Source organism: Garra rufa, chromosome 25 (genome assembly GCF_049309525.1).
Source record: "Garra rufa chromosome 25, GarRuf1.0, whole genome shotgun sequence".
NCBI classification, from domain to species: Eukaryota; Metazoa; Chordata; class Actinopteri; order Cypriniformes; family Cyprinidae; genus Garra; species Garra rufa.
Genome location: NC_133385.1, coordinates 6,194,860 through 6,214,859, shown reverse-complemented (window position 1 = coordinate 6,214,859; position 20,000 = coordinate 6,194,860). Strand labels below are relative to the sequence as shown.

The 20,000-nt window shown below is 31.2% G+C and overlaps 2 protein-coding genes across 2 annotated transcripts in view; both read right to left on the bottom strand.

Annotated features, from left to right (window-relative positions):
* Positions 1-428: 428 nt before the first annotated feature.
* Positions 429-5,671, bottom strand: cdkn1bb (cyclin dependent kinase inhibitor 1Bb). The gene is made up of 3 exons (XM_073832005.1): positions 4,944-5,671; positions 4,499-4,621; positions 429-1,624 (listed from the first exon to the last, which is right to left on the bottom strand). The coding sequence occupies exons 1-2, from the start codon at positions 5,380-5,382 to the stop codon at positions 4,509-4,511; spliced, it is 552 nt and encodes a 183-aa protein (XP_073688106.1). The 5' UTR covers positions 5,383-5,671; the 3' UTR covers positions 429-1,624; positions 4,499-4,508.
* A 7,808-nt stretch (positions 5,672-13,479) lies between these two features.
* Positions 13,480-20,000, bottom strand: part of yars2 (tyrosyl-tRNA synthetase 2, mitochondrial) — a 10,429-nt gene continuing 3,908 nt past the window's right edge. Inside the window, exons 2-5 of the mRNA XM_073832034.1 lie at positions 19,771-19,938; positions 16,714-16,869; positions 14,464-14,634; positions 13,480-14,266 (exon numbers count right to left, since the gene is read on the bottom strand). Coding sequence (XP_073688135.1) covers positions 14,107-14,266; positions 14,464-14,634; positions 16,714-16,869; positions 19,771-19,938 — 655 coding nt within the window. The 3' untranslated portion in view covers positions 13,480-14,106. The remainder of the gene's footprint in view (positions 14,267-14,463; positions 14,635-16,713; positions 16,870-19,770; positions 19,939-20,000) is intronic.

Sequence of the window (20,000 nt, the reverse complement as noted above, 5' to 3'; positions counted from 1 at the left end):
ATGTTAAAAAATGGCCAACATTTTTTTATATATAAGTAAATATATATTTGTAGAAATATATCTTTGGCCAACCTTGTTGAAAAGAAAATTAAATATACTTTTCAAAAAGCATTTCAAAATATATTTATATAAAACAGGTTTTAGCATAAAGATTTTATTTTTTCCAGATATACATTTTCAAAAATGGCCAAAAAATTGTTTAAATATATATTTTGTAATGCTTTTGAAAAATTTGAAAATATGTTTTATTTATATATATATATATATACACACATACATTTTTAAAAGCATTAAAAATATATATTTTGCCTAAGAATTTGAACGCACTTACATTCCTAGATGATGGTTTAATGCACATTTAAGGGTCTGAACTGACAATATATTATAAAATGTTCAAATAAGACAGATGTGGGTTGAAATAATTTAATTCTCTTTTAATTGATTGCAGCACATTGTATAACCACACAAATGACAAAAAAAAGCACTTATCAAATATTTTAATCAGGCTCAGTTTGCAACCTCTTACAAAGTGTTAAAATAATATTTTTAAAAACCAGAAACTACCAAAAAAAAAAGCATTTACAAAAATAACGACTCAAACCTTTGACCAAAAAAAACCCCATTTTTAATTTCCAAAAAAAAAGCTTGACATAAATAAGTTAGTTTTAATTTTCTCAGTGTTTTTACAAAGTTATGTACACAGGTACACTTCAAAGTTTACACAAATACACAGGCAAGTGTAAATCGTTCAAATATTAATATTTACTTTATAAATACAGTTATGCATCAGGTTTCACCACAGAGTGTTACAGATGCATACGCAAAGAAAAATAAGGCATAATCAAGGGTGATTGAGTCAAAAGTGAAACCAAAAAAATATCAGTAGAAAATTTTCACGCAAATTACAGATGATCAAGAAACGTCTTAAAAAGAAATAATTTAAGAGGGTGAAAGAGACATTTCGCCTCCAAGGAAGTGCCTGATACTTGTAATACTGGTCGATGCTACAAGGTTTGACCTCAAGAGTTTGAACTTTTACTTTTACTTTAACATCACCTTCAAAAAATGAACAAAAACAAGAGGCTGAGATGTTCAGATCCATCTGGATCCATTCATAGATTCAACTGGTATTTTGTGTACCTCATCTAACCAAAAAAACAAAAAGCCAATAAAAAAAAAAAATAATAAAAAAAACAGCATTTAGGAAATAATCTACACACGGCAACGGTGGCTCTTCAAGTCAAACCAAACTCACACCTCCACAAAAAAAAAATAAAAAAAAAATAGAATTTTCCAACATAATACTAATTATGTGCTACATACGAAAAGGAACAAATATATATTTATATACACAGGTAGTAAGAAAAACAAAAATGAGCAAAAAAGGAAATTCAACCTAATTGCACACTGCTACATACACTGCTTTACGAGGCAGTTGCTTTTTTTTTTTTTTTTTCTTGGGTGCCAGAACTTTAGTGTTTGTTTCAGTGCTTGAACACACTCTTAGAGTTGATATGTTTGATTTTCCACTCGTTCCTCCAATCGCTCGTCCGTTTTTCCCAAAAAAAAAATCTTTCGTTCAGCAAGCACTGAGGTCACCAAACCCACGACATCGACTTCAGCCCTGTCAGGAAATACGAGAGAATTAGTAACATGCTTTTAATGAAAATAACAGATATATTATTTAGTATGATTGTCCTTTTTTGTATGAAAGCCATTGAATTAAAAAAAAAAACATTACAACTTTTTATCTCACAGTTCAGTTGCAAGTCTGACATTTTCCTCAGGATTACAAGAAAACTAAGTTTATTTAAGGTATATAGAATTATAAGCTTGTATTTTACAAAACTGAATTCATTTTAAATCTCAGTTGTGATTTGTTTCCAACACACATAAATAAAGGTAATTGCAATATTAAAATCAAATATTTACATCTTGCAATCTTGCAAAATAAATTAGTTTGTTTGTTTCCAACAAACAAAAAATTATAGGTAACTGCAATTTTTTTTAAATCACACAATTCTGACTTTTGTGCACATTTCTTTTGACAAATCTTGCAAATGAGTTTAGTTGTTTCCGACACAAAATACATAAAAAAAAAGAAATACATAAATAAAAGGTAATAGTAATTTTTACTCGCAGTTGCAAGTTTATATCTTGCAATTCTGACTATTTTTGTTGTTGTTTTAGACACAAAATACACAATTTATATATATATATATATATATATAACTGATTTGTGTAATTAAAAATCACTATTACTATATATATATATATATATATATATATAGTAATAGTGATTTTTAATTACACAAATCAGTTTTTTGTTGTCGTTTTAGACACAAAATACATAAAAATAAATAAATGGTAATAGTGATTTTTACTCGCAGTTGCAAGTTTATATCTTGCCATTCTGACTTTTGTGCAAATCTTTCTGACAAATTTCACTAATGTTTTTTTGTTGTTTTAGACAAAATACATTAAAAAAATTAATTAAATATATATATATATATATATATATATATATATATATATATATATACACACACACACATACATATAAGGTAATAGTGACTTAATTACACAAATCTGTTGTTTTAGACACAAAATACATAAATAACTATATAAAGGTAATAGTGACTTTTAATTACATAAATCTGTTTTTTTTTTTTGCAAGTTTAGATGATGCAATTGTGACTTTTTGCACAAATTCTTTTGACAAACCTGTTATTTGTTGTTGTTTTAGATGAAATATTATATTATATATATATATATATATATATATATAAAATATACTATATAAAGGCAATAGTGATTTTTGATTACACAATTCTGACTTGCAAGTTTATATCTTGCAATTCTGACTTTTTCGCACAAATGTTTTCGCCAAATCTCGCAAATTTGTTTTACGGTGTTGTAATAAAGGTAATAGTCATTCTTAATAAAAAACAAAAACAATAAAGGAAATAGTGATTCATAAATCACACAATTCTGACTTTTTTCCTCTGCACTCAGAGTTTATATCTCACAATTGTTCCCAGCACACAACACATTAAAAAAAAAAAAAAAATCCATAAAAGGCACTTTAATCTCACAATTTGGATTTGAATTTCTCGCAATTCTGACTTTTTTTCTCCCCTCACAATTGCAATAAAAAAGAAAGTCTTAAATTATTGACTCAGAATTGTAAGAAAAGCCCAATTCGTGGAAAAAAGTTATTATCCCGTGACGGAAACAAGCGTGCAGGTTTTTGTGTCATTATTCACCTGGTTTATTTTCTTCACTGTGCATACTATAAATACTTTTATATTTATATAGCGATATTGTAAACGTTAACAATCATGGCAATAAAACTCTGTTGACTCTAAGGCAGAGATAAGGACAGCACGCATGTGAGTCACACCATAACACAAACCAGACGAGCTGTAAACCCGCAAAAAACTGAATGAAAACAAAAAAACAAAAAAAAACAACACACTGGAAAATGAGATCATGAAGCGTTTTGAGTCCCACCAAAGCAAAACACACTTCATTACTAATGTTATGACTTTAGCAATGTGCCGCGACCGGCTCTTATTTGCTCATTGACCAGCAGCCCGGTGACATTGATTTGGCAGGACGCTTTCTCACATGACTAAGTGAGGTAACACTAATCTGCAGTTACATCAGATTTATGGACTCAATTTAGACTTGAAAACAGCATTTAAATACAACATCTTCAGGTGTGGCATTTTAAAGCACTGAGCAAATCAACACAGTTTTACATGCGTGGAAACACGCACGTATAATAAACGAGGGTCCAGGTGTAAATACAGCAGAAAATGAGTGAACACTGCTGACGTGTAAAATTTTTTTCACTCTGAAGGAAACTCGAGCTCTCGTAGTAAACCCACCGTGATTAACCCTTTCACCGACTCCAAGACTGCTCTTCAATTACAGTGAACAAAACTCTTTCTACATCAGATTTTTTAACTTACTTAGAACTTAGAAATTGCTAGTGACTTTAACAAAGAAACTGCAAGTTTAACACATTAAGTGAAATTTTTTAAGTAGAAAAACTTAACACTTTTTTGTTAAATGTTGTCCAATAAACTTTAAAAATTGTACTTTGAATAAAACGCCAATGTTTTACATCCACATATCTATATCAGATAGATTACAACATAGTAAAATAAAGGCAAACAGAGTGCTAATGCAATATGATTAAAATTAACTTATCTAAAGCGGTTTTGACACACCATTTAATTCTTCTCTACTATTTTCAAACCAAAAACAGCATTTTTTTTTTTCTCTGAAAATGACTCAAATGTTCAAGTATAAAAGGAAAAATAAAGGCAAACCTGGTGCTAACGCAATATGATTAAAATGAACTTATCTAAAGCAGTTTTGACACACTATTCGATTCTTCTCTACTATTTTCAAACCAAAAACAGCATTTTTTTTTTCTTTGAAAATTACTTAAATGTTCAAGTACAAAAGGAAAACCAGTTGTGCTCACCTCACTAGGTTTATGTGGCTGTCGGGTTGGGGTGTTTTCTGGGTTTTTTGGGCTTTCTGGGCGTCCGGGTCACTTCTTCTACACAGATGTGCGAGCGTTTGCTATGACACGACGAGTCTGATACTAAAAAAACATGAAACGAAACAAACACTGTCATTTACTAAAACTAAATGTGAAAGTGTCATCCACCCATCATTGCGAATTGTTTGGAGTAACATTAGAGCATATTAAATCAAATTCAACTGTGTTGCAATGCGTATTAAATTTGTAAAGTACATCAAACTTTAGGTTTCACAAGCCAAAGTCAAAATGCAATTGCATGCAGGTGTGATAGATATAGATAGATAAATCATTTTTAATATACTGAAAAAGTTATGAGTTATAATTAAACGCATAAACGCGTATCTGAAATTGAAGATCGATTCATAGATGAAGCAGCACCTACCGAGACAGGAGGATCTCTTCCTCTGCTCTCGGTCTTTTTCGGGCGTCTCCGCGCTCTGCTCCGTTACCCGACAGTCGTGATTGCCATTAACATCCACATCCACATTATTATCGTTATTATTCCCAGAGGAGCAAATATGAAGATTGGAGCCCTTCCCCCGCTCCGATCTGCTGTAGAAACCGGGCACCGAGCGAATATCCAGGGCTTCCCACTGGTATCTGCCGTCGGTGCGCGGCGTGTGCGTGGAGAAGTCGAAGTTCCACGCGTCCGCGGACGCGTCCTCCATCGCCTTCAGCTGCCGCTGGAAATCCTTCTTTAACTCTTCATGATCCACCGGACCAAACAGGTTCCGACAAGCCGACGGCTTGGGCTGATCGGACAGTCGCGCTTCCATCCGCTCCAGCGTCGGGCTGCCGTTAGACAAGCGCACGTTAGACATTTTAAGGCGTTCGAGATGAAAACACAAACCCAACAGCTGTTACAAAGCGTTCCTTCCTGCGTTAACGCGATCCAAAGCGACGGGCGTAAAGGCAAGCTCGCCCCTGGTGCGCCGCATGAGCGAAAAACACGGACGGGCGACGATCATCAAAACAAAAGCAGCGTTCGCGATGGCCACTCCTGTCAACTGCGCGTCGTAGTAAAAAAAGGGGAAGAGAAATAACAAGGCGAGGCTTTTCGGCGCCCAATATGGCGATGAAAAAAAAACGCGTGATTGACACAAAGAGCTCTTTAAACGACCAGGGCAGCGCCGTGGATTGGTGCATCGGAGATCCGCCTTCTCGCAGCGCACATCCCCCACTCACAGGCCGAGAGAAAGAAATCAACAAACACCCTCGACGAGCCTCCGAGTTCTGACTGCAACGAGTCGCTTCGTTCGAATGAATCATTTTCGAATCGGTTCACTAAATGATTCGCTGATGCGTCGCACTTAAGGTAGCTGATTACCTTATTAAAATTTATTTTGAAAAATGTGAAATATTTTTACTATTTAAAATAACTGCGTTCTATTTGAATATATTTTAAAATATAATTTATTCCTGTGATTTCAAAGCATTTTTTTTTTAGAATCGTTACTCTAGTCTTTAGTGTCACACGATCCTTCAGAAATCATTCTAATATGCCTTATTATTAATAATATTTAAAACAGTTAAAGCTTTTGTAACATTATTTAAATCATAGAAATTAATACTTTTATTTACCAAGGATGCTTTAGCAAGCACAGATGTGAATTTTACGTGTTTAAAAACTTATTAAAAGTTATTTTGAAAAATGTGAAATATTTTTACTATTTAAAATAACTGCGTTCTATTTTGATACGTTTTAAAATATAATTTATTCCTGTGATTTCATTTTTTTTAGAATCATTACTCTAGTCTTTAGTGTCACACGATCCTTCAGAAATCATTCTAATATGCCTTATTATTATTTAAAACAGTTGAATACATTTTTTTTAGGATTCTTTGATAATTAGAAAGATCCAAAGATTAGCATTTATGTGAAATAAAACATTATTTGGGGAAAGAAATTAATACTTTTATTTACCAAGGATGCTTTAGGAGCACAGGTGTGAGTTTTACATGTTTAAAAAAATTATTTTGAAAAATGTGAAATATTTTTACTTTTTAAAATAACTGCTTTCTATTTTAATACGTTTTAAAATATAATTTATTCCTGATTTTAAAGCAGTTTTCTTAGCATCATTACTCTAGTCGTGTCACATGATCCTTCAGAAATCATTCTAATATGCTTTATTATTATTAATAATATTTAAAACAGTTGAGTACATTTTTCTTAAGATTCTTTGATGAATAGAAAAATCCAAAGATTAGCATTTATGTGAAATAAAACATTATTTTGGGAAAGAAATGAATACTTTTATTTACCAAGGATGCTTTGGCGAGCACAGGTGTGAGTTTTACGTGTTTAAAAACTTATTAAACCTTATTTTGAAAAATTTTTATTATTTAAAAAAACTGCTTTCTATTTTGATACGTTTTAAAATATAATTTATTCCTAAGATTTCAAAGCTGATTTTTATAGCATCGTTACTGCAGTCTTCAGTATAACATGATCCTTCAGAAATCATTCTAATGTGCTTTATTATTAATAATATTTAAAACAGTTAAAGCTTTTGTAACATTATTTAAATCATAGAAATTAATACTTTTATTTACCAAGGATGCTTTAGCGAGCACAGATGTGAATTTTACGTGTTTAAAAACGTATTAAAATGTATTTTGAAAAATGTGAAATATTTTTACTATTTAAAATAACTGCGTTCTATTTGAATATATTTTAAAATATAATTTATTCCTGTGATTTCAAAGCTGATTTTTTTTAGCATCATTACTAGTCTTCAGTGTCACATGATCCTTCAGAAATCATTATAATATGCTTTATTATTAATAATATTTAAACACTTGAGTACATTTTTCTTAGGATTCTTTGATGAATTGAAAGATCCAAAGATAAAGATTTTGTAACATTATTTTGGGAAAGAAATGATGGAAATTAATACTTTTATTTACTTTATTATTATTATTAATAATATTTAAAACAGTCGAGTACATATTTTTCAGGATTCTTTGATGAATAGAAAGACCCAAAGATCAGCATTTATGTGAAATAGAACGTTTTTATAACATTATTTTGGGAAATAAATTATAGAAATTAATACTTTTATTTACCAAGGATGCTTTAGCGAGCACAGTTGTGAATTTTACGTGTTTAAAAACGTATTCAAATTTATTTTGAAAAATGTGAAATATTTTTACTATTTAAAAAAACTGCTTTCTATTTGAATGTTATAAAATATAATTTATTCCCGTGATTTTAAAGCTGATTTTTTTAGCATCATTACTCTAGTCGTGTCACATGATCCTTCAGAAATCATTCTAATATTCTTTATTATTAATAATAATAATATTTAAACTGTTTACATTTTTCTTAGGATTCTTTGATGAATAAAAAGATCCAAAGATCAGCATTTAGCTAAAATTTATATATATTATTTTGGTAAAGAAATTGTAGAAATTAATACTTTTATTTAGCAAGGATGCTTTAAAATGACCAAAAGTGATGATAAAGACTTATAATTTGAGAAAATATTCTTTTACACTTTCTGTTCAAAGAAACCTGAAAAAAAATCTACTCAGCTGTTTTTAACAATGATTATGGATGTTTTTGAGCAGCAAATCAGCATATTAGAACGATTTCTGAAGGATCATGTGATATTAAAGACTGGAGTAATGATGCTGAAAATGTAGCTTTGATCACAGGAATAAATTACATTTTAATATATATTTAAATAGAAAACAGTTGTTTTGAATAGTAAAAATATTTCAGAATTTTACTGTTTTTGCTGTACTTTGAATCAAATAAATGAATTCTTAAAAAAAAAAAAACATTACAAATCTTACTGTTCAAAAACTTTGTTGACTCACAGATTTTTCTGCTTGCCCAGAAAAACGTATGAACTGTTGGTTTACTCTCATTATATGTAGGTTTTCCTTCAAGTGAGTGATTCACGTTGGTTCAATGAATCATTTAAAAGATTCGGTTTTAAAAAACAATGGAATCTCGTGGAAATGCTACAAATTGACGGTGAAAACGAAACTAAAAACCTGTAGATGAACTTCATCAGGAAATGAATTGTTCTAAATAATATTGTGAAAGAATCATATGAGAATATATAAACTTAGGCTTAAAAACATGCAAAATGCAAATATATATATATTTTGATGGTCTCTCAAAATTGCTTTTGAAATCCTGAGAAAAAACCTTACTCAAAAAGGTAGTAATAAAACTTCAAGAAATTTAAAATTCACAAGAATGCATGATGAAACAAATGATTCCTATAAACTAAGATGGTTTGATTTCATTACCTGTAATGTGTCACACTCTCTGCTATCTGTCGATGATGTTTCTGAATTTGAGACACTAAAACCACAAAATGTGGAAGTACGACAAGAGATTCACTACAAGTTTAATTTGTTCCTAGAAGTGAGAAGCTGCAATTGCCAAAACATTTCCAGGAACAGCATTGCCCCGATTAGACATTGCAATCGTCCTGACAAGAACTGCAAGTCTGTATGAGTTTGTGTGGGCGTCACAAACCTGCAGTTTTCAGAAGTGTCTTCAGCTACGGTGATGGACGCTTTCTAAACTGACAGCGGTTTACACACAGCAGATGAGGATGGTGACATGCCTGTTTGCCAGTATCTCTTCTCCTGTCAACACACCAAACTTGGTCAGTTTAAGAAAGCTCAATACAAACCTACATGATTTTGACCTAATTTTTAATTCAGAAATGTTTGATGAGTTTTTTAGGCACTCAGAACCTAGAATTCCAATTTATACAGTAGCTCACAATTCTGAGTTTGTATCTTGCAATTATTTATTTTTTCACCACAGAATAAAAAAAAAAAAAAAAGTAAATCCAGTTTTTTTTTTATTTATTTTTTTATAGCTTGTAATTCTGCTTTTTTCCTCACAATTTTTTGGACTGGAGTAATGATGCTGAAAATTTCGCTTTGAAATCACTGGAATAAATTACATTTAAATATATATTTAAATAGAAATCGGTTATTTTGAATAGTAAAAATATTTCTGAATTTTACTGTTTTTGCTATACTTCGAATCAAATAAATGAATTCTTTAAAAAAAAAACCTACTGTTCAAAAACTTTTGACTGGTAGTGTATGTGCTCCATTTTTATAGCTTGTCTGCTTTTTTCCCTCACAATGTTTTCTCTCAGAATTGAGAGAAAAGAGTTGCAAGTTCCTTATTCTTTTTTTCTGTGTTAGAATAAAAAGTTGCAAAATATAAACTCAGAATTCTGACTTTTTTTCTCAGAATTGTGACAAACTCCAAAGTTGCAACTTTTTTTTTTCTGTGACCAAAACGGGCTTCCACACTTACCTTGTTTCTGTAATAAAATACATTTATACTCTTATTTAGCTTTGTAAAATTCTGTTTAACGTATTTATTTTAGATTTTAAATGTGCTTGAACTTGAGCTATATGAATCATGTAACATCATATACATGATTATGACCTAAATTTAATTTCAGAAATGTTTTTTTAGGTTTTTTAGGCACTCAGAACTCAGAATTCCAATTTATAGCTCACAATTCTAAATTTTATATATTGCAATTATTTTTTTTCCCACCACAGAGTAAAAAAACAAAGGTAATTCCAAGTTGTTTTTTTATAGCTTGTAATTCTAACTTTTTCCTCCTCTTAGAATTGAGAAAAAGTTGCAAAATATAAACTCACAATTCTGAAGAAACGAAGTCCAAAGTTGCAACTTTTTTTCTGTGACCTGAAACGGGCTTCCACACTTACCTTGTTTCTGTAATAAAATACATTTATACTCTTATTTAGCTTTGTAAAATTCTGTTTAACGTATTTATTTTAGATTTTTAATGTGCTTGAACTTGAGCTATATGAATCATGTAACATCATATACATGATTATGACCTAAATTTAATTTCAGAAATGTTTTTTTAGGCACTCAGAACTCCAATTTATAGCTCACAATTCTAAATTTTATATATTGCAATTATTTTTTCCCACCACAGAGTAAAAAAACAAAGGTAATTCCAAGTTGTTTTTTTATAGCTTGTAATTCTAACTTTTTCCTCCTCTTAGAATTGAGAGAAAAAGTTGCTCTTTTTTTTCTGCAGTACAAAAAAAAGTTGCAAAATATAAAATTGTCAGATTTATATCTCGCAATTCTGTTAACATCACACAATTCTGAATTGTGAGAAACAAACTCCAAAGTTGCAACTTTTTTTTCTGTGACTGAAATGGGCTTTCACACCTACCTTGTTTCTGTAATGAAATACATTTATACTCTTATTCAGCTTTGTAAAACTCCGTTTAACGTATTTATTTTAGTTTTTAAATGTGCTTGAACTTGAGCGATATAAATTAAATTTAAATTCAGAAATGTTTAACGAGTTTTTTAGGCACTCAGAACCTAGAATTCCAATTTATAGCTCACAATTCTGAGTTGATATCTTGCACTTAATTTTATTTCCACCACAGAATAAAAAATGTATGTAAATCCAAGATTTTTTTTGTTTGTAGTTATTTTTTCCTCACAATTTTTTCTCTCATAATTGAGAGAAAAAGTTGCATTTACCTTTCTTTTTTTTCTGTGGTAGAAAAAAAAAGTTGCAAAATATAAACTCACAATTCTGAAGAAACGAAGTCCAAAGTTGCAACTTTTTTTCTGTGACCTGAAACGGGCTTCCACACTTACCTTGTTTCTGTAATAAAATACATTTATACTCTTATTCAGCTTTGTAAAATTCTGTTTAATGTATTATTTTAGATTTTTAATGTGCTTGAACTTGAGCTATATGAATCATGTAACATCATATACACGATTATGACCTAAATTTAATTTCAGAAATGTTTTTTTAGGCACTCAGAACTCAGAATTCCAATTTATAGCTCACAATTCTAAATTTTATATATTGCAATTATTTTTTTTCCCACCACAGAGTAAAAAAACAAAGGTAATTCCAAGTTGTTTTTTTATAGCTTGTAATTCTTTTTCCTCCTCTTAGAATTGAGAAAAAGTTGCTTTTTCTTTTTTTTTCTGTGGTATAGAAAAAAAAGTTGCAAAATATAAAATTGTCAGATTTATATCTTGCAATTCTGTGTTAACATCACACGATTCTGATTTTTTTTCTCAGAATTGTGAGAAACAAACTCCAAAGTTGCAACTTTTTTTTTTCTGTGACCGAAACGGGCTTTCACACTTACCTTGTTTCTGTAATGAAATACATTTATACTCTTATTCAGCTTTGTAAAACTCTGTTTAACGTATTTATTTTAGTTTTTAAATGTGCTTGAACTTGAAATGTTTAACGAGTTTTTTAGGCACTCAGAACCTAGAATTCCAATTTATAGCTCACAATTCTGAGTTGATATCTTGCACTTAATTTTATTTCCACCACAGAATAAAAAATGTATGTAAATCCAAGATTTTTTTTGTTTGTAGTTATTTTTTCCTCACAATTTTTTCTCTCAGAATTGAGAGAACAAGTTGCATTTACCTTTCTTTTTTTCAGTGGTAGAAAAAAAAGTTGCAAAATATAAACTCACAATTCTGAAGAAACGAAGTCCAAAGTTGCAACTTTTTTTCTGTGACCTGAAACGGGCTTCCACACTTACCTTGTTTCTGTAATAAAATACATTTATACTCTTATTCAGCTTTGTAAAACTCTGTTTAATGTATTATTTTAGATTTTAAATGTGCTTGAACTTGAGCGATATGAATCATGTAACATCATATACACGATTATGACCTAAATTTAATTTCAGAAATATTTTTTTAGGTTTTTTAGGCACACATATATTGCAATTATTTTTTTTCCCACCACAGAGTAAAAAAACAAAGGTAATTCCAAGTTGTTTTTTTATAGCTTGTAATTCTAACTTTTTCCTCCTCTTAGAATTGAGAGAAAAAGTTGCTTTTTTTCTGCAGTAGAGAAAAAAGTTGCAAAATATAAAATTGTCAGATTTATATCTTGCAATTCTGTGTTAACATCACACAATTCTGAATTGTGAGAAACAAACTCCAAAGTTGCACAAATTTTTTCTGTGACTGAAATGGGCTTCCACACCTACCTTGTTTCTGTAATAAAATACATTTATACGCTTATTCAGCTTTGTAAAACTCTGTTTAACGTATTTATTTTAGTTTTTAAATGTGCTTGAACTTGAGCGATATAAATTAAATTTAAATTCAGAAATGTTTAACGAGTTTTTTAGGCACTCAGAACCTAGAATTCCAATTTATAGCTCACAATTCTGAGTTGATATCTTGCACTTAATTTTATTTCCACCACAGAATAAAAAATTTATGTAAATCCAAGTTTTTTTTGGTTTGTAGTTATTTTTTCCTCACAATTTTTTCTCTCAGAATTGAGAGAAGTTGCATTTACCTTTCTTTTTTTTCTGTGGTAGAACAAAAAGTTGCAAAATATAAACTCACAATTCTGAAGAAACGAAGTCCAAAGTTGCAACTTTTTTTCTGTGACCTGAAACGGGCTTCCACACCTACCTTGTTTCTGTAATAAAATACATTTATACTCTTATTTAGCTTTGTAAAATTCTGTTTAATGTATTTATTTTAGATTTTAAATGTGCTTGAACTTGAGCTATATGAATCATGTAACATCATATACATGATTATGACCTAAATTTAATTTCAGAAATGTTTTTTTTTTTTAGGTTTTTTAGGCACTCAGAACTCAGAATTCCAATTTATAGCTCACAATTCTAAATTTTATATATTGCAATTATTTTTTTCCCACCACAGAGTAAAAAAACAAAGGTAATTCCAAGTAATTTTTTTATAGCTTGTAATTCTAACTTTTTCCTCCTCTTAGAATTGAGAGAAAAAGTTGCTTTTTTTTTTCTGCAGTAGAAAAAAAAGTTATAAAATATATAAAATTGTCAGATTTATATCTTGCAATTCTGTGTTAACATCACACAATTCTGAATTGTGAGAAACAAACTCCAAAGTTGCAACTTTTTTTTCTGTGACTGAAATGGGCTTCCACACTTACCTTGTTTCTGTAATAAAATACATTTATACGCTTATTCAGCTTTGTAAAACTCTGTTCAATGTATTTATTTTAGTTTTTAAATGTGCTTGAACTTGAGCGATATGAATTAAATCATATAACATAATATTGCTTCACACTCCTGTCAGTTTCACCTCAGAAGCCGTGGAAAAAAACATTTAAAATATCATAATAGATTTAATTAAAGAGTCGAACCGATCCAGTTTTCCAGCGCGATTTAAAATCAGGAGCGTATTCACACATTAAACCTTGTAATTTGTCCAAATAAAACAGGCACAAACAAGGCAAAGTCTGTTCTCACGTCTTTGATATAATCCACAGACATTCGCATGGGGTTTCTCAAGAGCACAATTCAACATATAATTTCAAAGTCTTTGATAAGTTCAAGCAGACGGAGCGCAGGTTAGCATCCTGAACCCAGACAGACCTCTACTGACCACTGCTGGCCAGCTTTGGGATTTTCAACAGTGGCGCACAGTTTGTTTGGAAGGCAAAATATGCCTTATATGCCTTAGAAGGGTCTGGAATGGTGTTAGGGTGTATTTCCAAACTGGTAATTCACATACTAAGCCACTTTAGGATGTAAAAGTTCCTCTTTCCCACTCGGATCAGGCTGAGTCCGTTGGAAAGTATGTGTTGACCCAGAACTAGGACTTGCTCGGGGTTTGCTGCCCTCTGGTGGTTGATCCAAACGCCACCATCCTTGATCATTTGATACCTAAACATAAAAACACAATGAGAAAAAAACTAGTAAATAACACGAAACAACTGTTTAAGAGCCAGAATCAAACAGAATGTCACCTGAGAGTGATACAAAGTAACATGTGTTGTATAAAAAGTAACAATGTAACAAAATGTTGCTTTTAAAACTGAACATTCCAAAACATTACTACTGATAACAGAATGGCGTCTCACCCTCGTGGTCCGTCGGGAATGGCTTGCGCTCTTCTGCAGGCGTCCAGCACCGTCGTTCCTGGATCCAGGAAAATCTCGTGGAACGGAGCCTCTCGGAAAAGCTCCTGGAGTTCAGCGTCACTCATCTGCTCCAGAGCCTCAACATTACTGTGGTACAGAGCATTGGTGCACCTGTGTGACGGATGAATACACAGATTACCAGTCAAAAGACTTTTTAAATGCGTTTTTAAAACATCACCAAGCAAGTACAGCAAAAACAGCGAAACTATGAAATATTTTAACCGTTTAAAATAACTGTTTTCTATTTCAATATATTTTAAAAAGTAACTTATTTCTGTGATCAGACCAACATTTTCAGCATCATTACTCCAGTCACATGATCCTTCAGAAACTGTTCTAATATTCTAATTTGCTGCTTGAAAACAACCGAGTAGAATTATATTGTAAATTTCTTTATCATCACTTTTGCTCCATTTAAAGAATTTTTGCTAAATAAAAGTACTTTCTATAATTTTAGTCCCTAAAAATTGTATAGTGTATATTTTTACAAAAAGCTTATCATTTCAGATAAATGCTTATTTTTGGTTCTTTCTATTCATCAAAGAATCCTAATAAAAATGTACTCAACTGTTTTAAATATTGATAATAATGATCATTATTTATCTTGCTGTTTTTTTTGCAACAGCAAATTCGGATTTGATCACAGGAATAAATTACATTTTAAAATATAATTAAATAGAAAGCAGTTCTTTTAAATAGGAAAAATATTTCAGAATACCATTGCTTTTGCTTGGTGAGCAGAAGAGACTTCTTAAAAAAAAAAAAAAATAATAATAATATATACATACGTATGTTTTTTTCTTAGCTTTTTCTTATTATACGGTTGGGGTCAAAAGTTTACACCCCCCTTTCAGAATCTGCTAAATTATATTACCAAAATGCATGTTATTGTTATTTAATACTAACCTAAATGAGATATTTCACATTAACAATGTTTACACATCCACAAGAGAAAATAACAGTTGAATTTATAAAAATGACAGGGTTCAAAAGTTTACATCCCCTTGATTCTTAATACTGTGTCGTTACCTGAATGATCCACAGCTGGGGTTTTTTTTTTGTTTACCTGAAATCCTTCAGGTCCCACAAATTCTTTGGTGTTTCAGCATTTTTGCGTATTTGAACCCTTTCCAACAATGGCTGTATGATTTTGAGATCCATCTTTTCACACTGAGGACAACTGAGGGACTCATATGCAACTATTACAGAAGGTTCAAACACTCACTGATGCTCCAGAGGAAAAAAAAAAAAATGCAATAAGAGCCGGGGGTGAAAACTTTTGAACAGAAAGATGTGTATATTTTTCTTATTTTGCCTAAATATCTTTATATATATCTTTATATTTGCCTAAATATTTTTTTCATTTAGTACTGCCCTTCAGAGGCTACAGAAGATACTTACATGTTTCCCAGAATACAAAATAAGTTAAATATACCCTAAATTTTACCCTATTGATAAAACAACACCATACTACCTCATCTCGCTTGTAATGTATAAGATGGTTTTCTGTGAAACAGAAGAAAATGTGCAACAATATCTTTTCTATGTGCAATATTTCTGCTTATGTGCAATATTTTTTTTTTCTAAACATGACTCAGAGAGCTCTGCATTAGAATTCCAATGTACATGGGACTGTTGGTTTTACGTGTAAATGGCAAATAAAAATCTTGAATCTTGATCTTCAAATTCCAAAAGTTTTCACCCCCAGCTCTTAATGCTTCGTGTTTCCTTCTGGAGCATCAGTGAGTGTTTGAACCTTCTGTAATAGTTGCATATGAGTCCCTCAGTTGTCCTCAGTGTGAAAAGATGAATCTCAAAATCAAACAGTTATTGTTGGAAAGGGTTAAAATGCACAAAAATGCTGGGAAACCAATCAATTTGTGGGACCTGAAGGATTTTTTTAAAGAACAGCAGGCAGTTTAACTGTCCAACTGTCACTAAACAAACCAAAAAACAGCTGTGGATTGTTCAGGTAACAACACAGAATTAAGAATCAAATGTCTTTTATGTGAAACATCTTACTCAGGTCAGTACTAAAAAAACAACATGCATTTTTGCAGATTCTGAAAGGGGGTGTAAACTTTTGACCTCAACTGTTTATACCAAAACAATAACTGTATTAGGAAAGTAAATAGGGTCAATTCTGGTTTCATGTCGACTTTACAGACCTAAATCAACTGAGTAACTTGCCTTTTGGCGCTTTCTAAGCCCTCTTTTCCGTGGACCAGTTTGGTGACTTCAGCGGCCAGGCGTTTGTGGGCGATCCGTTTGCCCGGATCCTGCCTCTGCTGCTCCATCACCTTCTCCACCTCAGCCAGAGACAGGAAGGTGAAGAGCTTCAGGTACCTGGAGGGAGAGAAGTGTTTCTGTCAAGCTAAATAAGCATTATTTTTTTGTGTCTGTGGTTAAGATATTTATAAAGAAATTGACACTTGTAAAGATGCAAAGATGCATTCAACTGATCAAAAGTGACAACGTTTTAAAACATTTCGATTTTCAAATAAATTCAACACTGATAAGAGGGGTGGGCGATATGGCAAAAATATCATATCACATTTTTTTCACCATTTTATTATGATTCTTTGTCATGTTGGTTTTACTTTTGATTTTAACCTAATGAAACCTGTCATTATTTTATCTTTATTATTAAATATAAGAACAAAGATAGGCTTCATTTTACACATAATATATAAATAAAACAAACAGTGCTTTAATTTACAGGTAGTCGGTGGAATTTTTAAGAAATTGAATTAACAAATCTAAAAATATAACACTACATAAATTATACATTGACTCTTATTAAAGCAACTGTATTAAAGATCTTCAGTCAAGAACAGTGAGTGATTTTTCTTTGCGTTTCATTTTATTAGCCTACCATCACCCAAAAATGACAATGCTCGCACCATTTCCTCACTTTCAAGTTTTTTTTTTAAAACATAAAATATGTTGAACATAAAACTTATTTTGAAGAATGTGGGTAACTTCTATAGTACTTTTATTTTTACCTGTTATCCACATTCTTTAAAATATCTTTTGTGTTCAGCTCAAGAAAAGAAAAAAAAATAGAAGTTTGAGACGTCATGTGAGTGAGACATTCTTTTAGTGAACTGTCCCTTTAACCCTTAAAGGAACACTACACTGTTTTTGGAAATAGGCTCATTCTCCAACTCTCAACTTTTTTTTAGACCTATTCTAGCAGTCAGCATCAATTGTCATATATCATTATAAACATAACCAACTTGAACTTTATGTCTAGCTAATTTGAAATGACAAATGTCTAGCTAATTTAAAATTTCCAGAATTTTAGGAAAAACTGTAGCAAGAATTTGGTGTTTTTTACAGTGCACTCAAACAAAGACTTTTTTGAAGTTTGGATTTTTTTTCTTTAGAAATTTGTATTTAGGTGTTTTACACTTCCAAATATTTTTTTTTTCCATATATAACATTCCCCAAGCAAGTTATAGCCATATATGTGACCCTGGAGCACAAAACCAGTCTTAAGTCGCTGGGGTATATTTGTAGCAATAGCCAAAAATACATTGTATGGGTCAAAATTATTGATTTTTCTTTTATGTCAAAAATCATTAGGAAATTAAGTAAAGATCATGTTCCATGAAGATTTTTTTGTAAAATTCCTACTGTAAACATATCAAAATGTAATTTTTGATTAGTAATATGCATTGTTAAGAACTTAATTTGGACAACTTTAAAGGTGATTTTCTCAGTATTTTGATTTTTTTGCACCCTCAGATTCCAGATTTTCAAATAGATGTATCTCGGTCAAATATTGTCCTATCCTAACAAACCATACATCAATAGAAAGCTTATTTATTGTATACATCTCAGTTTTGTAAAATTTAACCTTTTTTTGTGGTCCAGGGTCACATATTACAATATTATTATAGGCGCTTTTCAGTGAAAAACAGGTCTATTTAGTTTACTGACAATATAGACCTGTCCAAAAATGTTTCAGGAGTAGTCATAGCAGAAACAGTGCTACATAATAGCAAAACAGTAAAAAAAAAACCTTAAGATTAAGAATATATTTATCAGAAAAGGTGCGAACAATTAACACGAACAATGTAGGAAGTAGTAAAAACATCTGCACAAATTGTCTTGTGCAACAAAAATATAAACAGTCCAAATTATTCACAAACGACACACAAAATGAGAGAAATATACAGAGTGCTACGGGAAAAAAGTGCAAATATTTCTTTACAAACTATATAAGAATTAGTTAAATATAACAACCAAATAGATGGATCTGCTTGCTGTCAGATTTACAAAGAAACATGCGAATCGGTGGTTCAAAAGACCAAAACCTGTTTATACTGCAAAAAAAAAAAATGTTTTTCTTACTTCGATTTTTTGTCTTGTTTCTAGCCAAAATATCTAAATATTTTCTGGACAAGTAAAAAATATTGTCTTGTTTTCAGAAAAAAAAAAACAAGTCAAAATTAAATGAGTTTTTGCTCAGAACAAGCAAAATAATCTGCCAATGGTGGAAGAAAAATAATCTTGTTTTCTTGTTTTAGCCCATTGGCAGATTATTTTGCTTGTTCTGAGCAAACACTTTTACTCATCTAGAAAATCCTTCTTGATTTCAGATTTGTTTGATATTTTGGCTGGAAACAACAAAAAAATCTAAGTAAGAAAAACATTTTTTGCAGTGTATTGGTTGACAGTTTGAACCAATCTGGGCACAGGGGTGGGACTAAGCATCAACAATTGTTCCTGTTTGGCTCAGAGGAACTAAATGCCTTGGTTTCATCGACGATTCGGTGCTGAGGAAATGCAATGACGTAATCACGCTCACTACGGAGCCTCTGAATATCCAAATGAGACAAATGCAATATCACTACTTTGAAAAGAGTAGACTATGTGCATCACAAAACAGCATTCAAATTGGATTAGCAGTTCAAAAGTTATTAAACATTAAATATTTATATTAAAGAATATATTTATCAGATATATAATATATTTTAGAATATATTTATATTAAAAGAACAATAGTTATTTTTAGCCAAGGATGGCTGTCTCGGTCTTTGAGGATTAAAGACAATCATGCATCAGGCAGCATGTTTAGTTCCGTCGCTTTAAGAGCTGCACACATCTGATGTACAGGCGCGCATCCTTTTTCTCTCAACAGTTTACTTTCTCTTAAAGGGGTCATCGGATACAATGACATTTCACAATTTTGACAGTACTTTGATCACTCCCATGTCGAGTATGACGTCTGTAACTCACCCCTCCACGCTGTTATCTGGCAAGCGGAGGAAGTACTGGTAGAATTCGAAGGGCGACGTTTTATCTCTGTTCAGCCACACAGCGTTGCCAGCCGTCTTCCCCAGTTTATCGCCCATCGAGGTTGTGACAAGCGGAACCGTCAGGCCGTACACTTCCTCTTCCGTCTTTCTGCACAAGAGTCGTTATCGTTAACAACAACTACTAAAATCATGTTCGTTAACTGAAATAAA